Below are 9,311 nucleotides of genomic sequence, written 5' to 3' on the forward strand. Positions count from 1 at the left end.
TTTGCAAAGGGAAGGGAAGGGAAGGGAAGAGGAGAGGAGAGGAGAGGAGAGGAGGCGGTGGTGGCGTCACATCCAGGCCCCAACACCTCCCTGTTAAGGTCACAGGCGCCCCCCGCCCGCCGCGTTATGTAACAGGGCGGCGCCGCCATTGGCCGCGGGACCGGATATGGCGTGGGCGGGGGGGCGGTGCCACGGTCGCGCGTGCGCAGTGTGGGGCCGCCATCCTCCTCCCTCCTCCTCTCCGGCAGGCGGCGGCGGCTGCTGCGGGGCCGCGCGGAGCCTTCCCCAGCGCTCGCCAGCGCCTCGGCGGCCGGACCCGGACCTGGACCCGGACCGGGACCCGGACCTAGCCTGGGTGAGCGGCGGCGGGACGCGCCCAGGGCGGCGGGAGGCATCCCCGGGCTTGGGGGCCGCGGTAGCGCTCGGGGCTGCGGGCGCGGCCTGCCCTGCCCTGCCCTGCCCTGCCCTCCGCGCTTGGGAGCGGAGCGGAGCGGGGCCGCGGTCAGACGCGGCTCCCGCCGCCTGTCAGCGCCGCGCGGGCCTCACAGGTGCGCCGGCAGTGCCACCTCTGCAGGGCGCGCGGGTTTCGAGGGAGCAGCTGCCGAAACCGCTGACACTGAAACCCCCGGGCGGTTTCTGACCTTCTGGACGCTTGTGGCTGACGTGTGCTTGCCCGGTGCTGCTGTCTGCAGAGCTCCTTCCCGAGCTGGAGCCTCTGCTTGGAGCTGGGTGAGATCCTAGGTCTGTGGGTCCTGCCTGGTCTCCTGGGTCACCCAGCGGCCGAGCGCAGGCGCCGGGAGGGAGAGCTTGGGCACCACACACATGCCGTGCCAGCCTGCATTTGCTCGTGAGAGAGGACTTCTCTGGGATTTTGATCCTCCTCTGCTTTCTCCCATCTTTGCAGTTCTTTGTCGTGGCTCGGAGCTTGAGTTATTTTGACAGTAAGCCCTGTCGGAGGGCTTATCAGGGGGCTAAAGCTATTTATTGAGTCTGAGTCTCATCTTAAAACAGGTGTAGTCAGGCCTGTGGAACGTGGTGGGCAGGACTGGGGCCTAGTCTCAGGGGTCTAAGGCAAGTTTGGCAGCCTGTGGTACGGGGCCACAAGTGGTGTGGGCCGTCTGCATAGCACATGGCAGGTCAGTGGGGACAGGGAATACAACAGCAGCAGACAGGGCAGGGAGTAGAAAACAGCAGTCAATTGAGCAGGGAGCAGCAAGCAGAACTGCAGGTCAGGTAGGGGAGGGGGATGGTGGGGGTCTAATTTGTGTCATGCCTGCCAGAAAAGTTGTCCCCCCAACTCATCTGGAGGTCTCTCCCAGTACAGTCCAAGCACCTTTTGGACAGGGACAATCTGCTTGTTCAGAGCCTTGTAGGGACTAGATTTCTTAAGTGCTTTTTTGTAGTGTAGGTAATGCAAGATATCAAAAACTCTCTTAAGGAAGAAACAGCAAGAGTAGATGTTTGGAAAAGTTTTACGAAAATATCCAGTGTATTATATCATGGATCCTATGTTGTTATGTTCTTGAAAAATGCGACTTTAAGCGAAATGATGTTAAGTGAATCCAGTTACATCACAGTAGCCACCTACTAGCAGGTGACGGCCAAACAACGATATAACTGAACATTGTGCGACTTCAAACTAATAGAGTGTGTTCTCTAATAGATCAGCGATGTGGTAATAATGAAACAACGTTAACCGGGGTGACATTAAGTGAGGAGTACCTGTAATTGCTTCTTTTCTTTTCACACTCGGTGATCACACTGCTATCTCCTTCCCTTCTCTTGCTAATTCTTCCTTATTTCATTATTCTTTTCTTTATGTACTGCTTAGCTCTCTAGTCCTCTCCTGGTCCCTTGAAGACTCTGTCCAGTATCTCAGGTCCTTGTGCTGTAAACCTGATGATGGGTCCTGAGGGCAGCACTGACATTCTGTATCCAGCAGCAAACCATGGAAGCAGTGAGGCTGGCTGGGTGGCTGGCTTTTGGGTTTAATCTGATTTTACAGACCCTTGCTCTCTTCATAAAGATCAGCCTCATGCCTTCAGAAGCAGCTTGGCATAAGAATGTGTTCCAAATTACTAGCCAGCTTTCCACAAATCCCAAGCCAGCATTCTGTGGAATCAATGCTACAATTTGGAAGCCACATTCTTGCTGCTGTAAGGGCCTAATTCAGGTTTTATATGAAAGGTATTTGGACTTCCTAATAACTTCCTTAACCAAATGTGTTCTAAACTTGAATTTTTCTGTAGAAACAAGAACATTATTTTTTTTAAAAACAAGGCAACATGACTGTACTGTTGATACAGTGAAAACATACTGAAAAGACGGTCTGTTAAAAAGCACCCCTTCTGGAGTTTCAGACTGGAACCTGCTAAAACACAGGTGTAAGGGAATTCATATATTTGCACCTGAGGTGGAAATGGGGGTGGGAGAGGAATGTTTTTCTTCAGTTCTTTAGATCTACCTGCCTCATCTGAATTATTTTTGGGGGATGGGAGGGGTAGCCATATTGATCTGGGGCTGTATGATAGACAGTCGTTTAGTTCAAGTTGATATCTTTTATTAGACCAACTTGGAGGTGGGTTGATGTTTCTAGCAAGCTTTCAGATAACACGGTATCCTTTTTCAAGTTAAGAGGAGTGCAGAAGGGGGTGACTCACCTGAGACTACTGACAGATTCCCCACTATACAATCTTACCTGAATTATGGCACTTATAGGGCATGTGGAGAGCACGCATGACTTGTATGTTCGTAACAATAGCTTCTTAGTCAGCTAGCCCCACAACTCTTGATGTTTGTAGACTAAATGTCCTTCTTTGTTTGTAGATATGGCTCGTGGACAACAGAAGATTCAGTCACAACAGAAAAATGCCAAAAAACAAGCTGAACAAAAAAAGAAGCAAGGACATGATCAGAAGGCTGCAGCCAAGGCTGCCTTGATCTATACCTGCACTGTCTGTAGGGTAAGGAGACCTGAAGAAAAAGCATTCCTGTGGGCAACTCTTCCAGCCTAGCATAGGACTTTTATAGGATGAAGTGGTGGAAACGACAATAAAGTAAATATTTCTGTGGTAACAGTGAGTTAAGTGGCTAGTTGCTAGTCATATTTGTATTTACTATGCTATGTACCCCATATAAAAATCCTACAGCACAGTCAAGTGATAAGTATCACTTAGTTATGGAGATTAGAAATAACAAAGGCCTGCACTTTGTGGTTTCCAGGCTTCTATGTTTGCATTTGGTGTGCAGTAGAAAGCTTCAGTCAGAGATCAATTTGTCTTGATTTATAAATGAAAAGTTGCACTTCTGTTTGTGGGGTTGGTCTGTCCTGCTATTGCCAGTTGCAGAATTATACTAGGCACTTTAACCAGGACTTTGTATATAGTAACTTTTAACAGAATAATTGGCTTGACAGGATTTAAGTCCAAAGATTTAAGCAGCTAATCGGAGTACAACTTTCCACCTTACTGGCTCTCCTGAACATAATAGTTTTAGAGATGAAAGGCAAACCTTCCTTTCCTCTTATAGAATGCTTTCATTTTAAAGGGCCTGTCCTAGAAAAAAAAACTGTCACTTTTAATAAACCTTAACTAGAAGCTGCCAAGTTGAGGGCTTCTGGCTTCAGTGCACATACCTACCTCTTAATTTTTGTGAAATAAACCCATTTTTCCTTGCTCTGTAATTAGAAGTTGCCACCTGCACGTGTCTGAAAACAATGGATTGATGTCCTGTGCCATGTAATGAGTCAGCAGACGCTACAAATAACTCCTTAAGACACTAAACACTTTATTTTTATTTTATTTTTAGTACCAACAAAGCAAATTGAAGTTAATTGACTTAACAGCTATGTAAAGGAAAAATATTTATTGTCCCTTTGAGTTGAAGAAGGAGATAAGGGTGCAGGCCTCCCCCATATCGGGATCTGCAACTAGAATAGTTCTATGATGTGCTTTCAAATAAACCTCTGCAGAGGCACTCAGTCAAAATGAGCACATTGTACAGTGACCTAAGACAAGTGGTGTTGGCGAGTGATTCCCTAAAAATCATATTTAAACATCAGAGAGTTCTGGTGCAGAGTAGGGTCAGACGTAAACTGGTAGTGGTAAGCTTAGCGTACAGCTTGGCTAGTCTGCTGAAAGAATTAATACAATAATAATGAATGCGATATATCTATTTCATCAAGAATACAGGTCCAGCCCTAGTTCCTTCTTAGAGAAGAAAATTTAGGTTTGAAATTAGGAAGAGCAGTTTGGTGTACTTTTATTAATCTTTTCTTCAATGCATAAACTTAAATGCCTTTTTTTTTTTCTCGTCCCTTTAAATCAGACACAAATGCCGGACCCCAAGACCTTCAAACAGCACTTTGAGAGCAAGCATCCTAAGACTCCACTTCCTCCAGAATTGGCTGATGTTCAGGCATAAGGTTGTCCACAGTTGTTACATGGTTTTTAAATAAGTGGATTTGACAGATGGCTGTAACCATAAATCATAATATGGGTTCAACATATCGGCCGGCTGAGACCTGAGGATTCCTTCATTTTTTTTTTCCTACAGTAAAAGTTTAACTAGTGGCACGTCCTTAGACTACTAAGTATCAGAAGCACTTTAATCTTTACTAGTGCAGCAGAAGGGACCTGGCTCTTGATCGAGTTATTGACACCAGCTTAAATGAAAAAACAACCTTGAATGTCATGGTACAACTAATGAATGAAGTATTTGCCTTGAAACAAATGATGTACATTTTGTCCAAAGCATTCTTATTTTACCTCTTGCCATACAAGACTTAATGGAACTGGGGGTTGTTTAGTGGATGGCCATGTAAGGCTTCTTATATTGCATAGCATTAAGAATGTGCCCTAAATGTGAATAAATGCAGACTTTTCTACATGTGTAGAGGGGGAAAAAATTCTTAAAAGACTCAGGTAGCTAAGGCAATGTTACGTAATAGCAAGAAAGCCTCATACGGTTTGTTACAGGACTGCAGTACCATAGTTTTCATTCATGGGAGCTAAGCAAAAGATAGACCATGTTATGCAACAGTTCAGCTTAACTGAGTTATTCTTGTTTTTTATAGGTGAATTCATGGCACCTATTGACTCTTCTACTGTCAGACCTTACATAACAAACCTGCAGCTGCTTTTCTAACAAACTGTTGATCAACAAATATGAAGGGGCTACAGAAACATTCATATTTTTATGCTGTTCCCTCTTGGGCTTCATGCAAAGACAATTCTGTGTAAATGTACAGTTCTGCCCTACTTGGAAATCCTGAAAATCAGTCCATACTTGTTATAAAAATTTTTTACAATTGTAATTATATTGATGTTCATATTGTGTAAAATAACTCATTTAATAAAGTAGTACTTTGATTTTTACAATATCACAGGTTAAATGCTTGTAGAAATTCTGTTAAACTTTCCACATTATCTGCCTTATGAAGTCCTAATGAAGACAAAGTAGAATTCTTCCCATCCCACCAAAAATTGGAATGGTCTCATTCTACTGAAAGTGATGCACATCGTAATAAGTTTGATCTAAGAAAAGAGGGAAACTGCTTGTATATTTACCTTTGTGTGCTACCAGCTTGAGTCAAGAAACTTAAATCTTTTGATGATAGCTCAAGCGGCATAGCCAGCTCTTTAGAGCTGCATTAGAGTCATGAAACTTCTACTTCTTGTTCCATGTATTGGGGAGTGTCAGTACTACAAGCCATTTGGAACAGGGTTCCTTTATTGTAAGGGAACTTGTTCCTTAGAGTCATGCACTGGAGAGACTCTTGCTAGACAAGTAAACCTTAATATTTGGTAGACAGCTGGCAGAGCTTGAGAGTTAATAACATCTAACAATCTCTGGCATGCTGGTTTGAATACAATTAGCAAATGCTATATCAGGTTGAAGTAATTCTGCTTTTGGTTGTAAAATTTAATCTAAAAAGTTGGTGAATGCACATAACTAGTCAGTCACGGGTTTCCCCTCAAATGTCTCTGACTGTTTCTGTAACAACTTTGCAAGAGGATACAAACTAAATAGTGGTATTTTTCAACTAACTTTAAAGTTAGTCTGTTTCTTCCCTTTCCAACAGGCTAACTAGAAATGACATAGCTAGTTAAGCTTCAGTCAGTTCTGACTTACATAAGTTTTTATCGAGGAAAAGTTGTGTAAAATTGAACACACCCAGCCAAGAGCACTTGAGAAAAGAGCTTTAATAATTTAGCTCTTATGATTATGATTTAATAATCATTTAGCTTTAGTAATGTGTAATTTGGGCTAGATTCTAATCTCAGATGTGAAAAAGCATTGCTAGTATATTTCAGAGTGCTGCCTGAGGATCTACAGTACAGTAGGACATCCTAAAAGCATATGGTCTAGGATTACCTAACAGTCACTCTTCTGAAATTGATTGCAGTGAGGGACACTCATACTATGAATGAGGGACATGTATTCATAGTATGAATTTCTCAGATTTGTTATTTGTCCTTGCTTGTAACAGGTCTTTCATTTCTGGCAGATCAAATAACTCCTGCTACATGATTGGACTCTGCCTGACTTCCCAATGGTTTCCTAAAATACAGGACCATATTCTTGAAGAGTGATTCACTTAAAGGAATGCATGAAACAAATGGTACTTATATCAGTCAAAGCCTTTGTCTCTGTCCACCTATTTACCCTTTAATTTAGCTACTTTTTGGAGGTTAGCCTTCTAGCCATCTTACTATAACAGCAAGGTGTATTTCTGTAAATGTTCACTTTGGCATGAAATTCAACTGCGTTATAGTTGCTCTGGGATAACCTGTATACCACTCTACCTTTTTATAGATCTTGCTATTGAGAATAATCCATTACTGCACTTGCACACCTGACATCAGAATGTAGCCCTTCATTTATTTCCTTTTAATGTTCTAAATCAATCCAATAATTATATCTTGACGGACTGACTCCCAGGAGGCAAGAAATCTTTCAACTTTGTCCTGTTGGGGTACTTAAGTGTTCTGACTGTGTAATTTGTCTAAGGAATGAGTATACACCAGGCAAGATGTTTCTTGCACTGATTGATACTTGGTAATCTGCTTTTAACCTGAGACTTATTTTGGGATGCATCCTTAAAACTCAGTCCTAAAACAAAGCACATGTTCTGTTGCTTGAATTCCAATTGTGTAGCACCAAATAAAAATGACTTTGTTTCATAACAATCTCAGTTAACAAGCAAATAAGCGGAAAAGCTGCATTATGCTGGTAGGACATAACTTGCTTGCATAAGAATCTTTTGCTGTATTTTCAGAACTGTATGACTCTTTAATATGAAAGTATCAGTATCAACTCTTTCTGTTACAGAGTAGAAGGTGTGGGTGATCTTCTATTAAAATTCCTACTTGCAGCTGTTACAATCTGACATATTGTAATAACCTGATCAGTAAAAACATCATGGAATTGTTTTGGAAACTCAAAAGTGCAGGACTAAATGGGGGAATTGTCCTCATTGGTATTACCTGCACATGCTTGTATTGATTTAAAAGGATGCAGGTAAGGAGTAGGTGAGATCCTCTTCTCTCCTGATCATATGGATGACACCTTGTTAATTCTGGCTAAAAAGACACTGTTGTGCTTTGTAACATGTCTGATTAAAGACAATTTAAAACCTAAAGTGCAAAATGTGATTTCCTGCCTGTTAAAAGCAAGTGTCACTGTACTTTTCATACACAAATTTTGGTGATGCCTGGACAATCTTGAAGCTTGATACAATTGACTACAAAAATTAAATATGGTAGGGCAACATTTATACATTATCCTATGAGCTCTAAATGAACTTGTCAGGGGTTGCTAAGAATATTGTAACAAGCATTTGTAGTAAGAAGTAGTTAGCTTGTTCATCTCTGAATCAATTGGTCTGTTATGTGCATCTGTACATTGCCTTCTGCCAGATTTCTGTAGGGTAAAGTTTTGCAAATGGAACAAAGGCTCAGATCCTCAAAGGTACTCAGCTATCTAGTCTTTCCTTGGGACTTAAGTGCTTCTGCAAATATGAGTATTTACTACTCATGACTTAATTCAGAGGTGACTGAATATTCCTAATGGTAATGCTAAGTCATTCAGGCAGTGAACCTGATTTCACAAAATAGAATTAAAATGTATAGTTGGCCAATCCTAGGGAATAATAGTTCCTTCCCTCCCCTCATCACACTGTAAATATCCACCTGCATGAAGACGAATCCCTGAAACAGAATCCAAATAGTTTAATATGTAGACTTAAGCAATATTGCAGGATGGAGGAGGGATATAATGCTCCGGAAATTACTTTAAAGACTTCCCCCTACCTGTTAATTATTTTGTTGTAAATTGCGATATTCTTGGTATAAAAGTTGTATAGCAACGAACAGATCGCCAAGACTCCATAAACTTGATATTCAAATGCACTTCTTGTCATCCTTTCTGAAAATGAACAGATAAAAAGTACAGCTTATGTATCATTCAAATGTGTCAAGATTTAAGACTAGTTTGGCCTACTTGTTTTTTTTAATTAAAGTGAAAGTTTAGACAGTGTCTACCTTTGTCAAAAGTTGTAGCACATGAAAGGTCTGCCCAGTAATGCTGACTCCAGTTAAAGAATGAACCAAAGTCAGTGGCCAATTTGTGTACGTCCTCACACTACCCTGCTTCTGAGTTTTCTGTGGAAGAGCTTCTGTATTCTACAATAATCAGGGCTTTATGGTATACCTCTTCTGGACTTTAAAGACTTTTCATTCACTTGTATCAAACATGTCTGTGGCCTTTGGATATTTAGTACATGCTATTATGTATTTCATGGTACCACCAGAAATGCAATTCAAGCCCAAATAATGGGGAAGAATATCAAAGGTCCTGCCCATGCCTTTAGAAATTTGCTATCAGCAGCAATCGTTTTAAAATGTTATGAGTCTTTCTGTTTGTATTTAATAAAGTTTTGACTACCATCATTTTAGGAACTCTGTCAAAGATCTGTTACTCTGGAAGTAAGTATTATGCACTGTATATATTAATGTAAATGAAGTTGGGCTGAAATTATAAGAGTTGAAACTTCTAAGTTTTTTTTTTTTTAATTTAATGGATGATTTATTGGTATCAATTTTTATGGTCACTAACATTAGTTGCGGTCTGATTTTCAGAAAGTATTTGGACACTTGCCCTCTGGAAATAATCTTTTCTCAATTTCAGCACCAAAACAGTAGTCTTTGACTTTTGTGGGCACAGCCAACATGCTCCCCTCATTCTTAGCTGTTAGTTTACATTCAGGTTTTTAATTATCATATTTTCTCGCATACGATACACACCTTTCC

General features: G+C 41.5%; 1 protein-coding gene across 1 annotated transcript; it reads left to right on the forward strand.

Moving 5' to 3' along the window:
• Window positions 1–213: 213 nt before the first annotated feature.
• ZNF706 (zinc finger protein 706) lies at window positions 214–7,642 on the forward strand. The gene is made up of 4 exons (XM_014611638.3): window positions 214–355; window positions 2,827–2,963; window positions 4,327–4,423; window positions 5,075–7,642. Exons 2-3 carry the CDS (start codon window positions 2,829–2,831, stop codon window positions 4,420–4,422), a joined length of 231 nt encoding a protein of 76 aa, XP_014467124.1. The 5' UTR covers window positions 214–355; window positions 2,827–2,828; the 3' UTR covers window position 4,423; window positions 5,075–7,642.
• The last annotated feature ends 1,669 nt before the right edge of the window (window positions 7,643–9,311 follow it).

This window comes from Alligator mississippiensis, chromosome 3, assembly GCF_030867095.1.
Source record: "Alligator mississippiensis isolate rAllMis1 chromosome 3, rAllMis1, whole genome shotgun sequence".
Taxonomy (NCBI): Eukaryota; Metazoa; Chordata; order Crocodylia; family Alligatoridae; genus Alligator; species Alligator mississippiensis.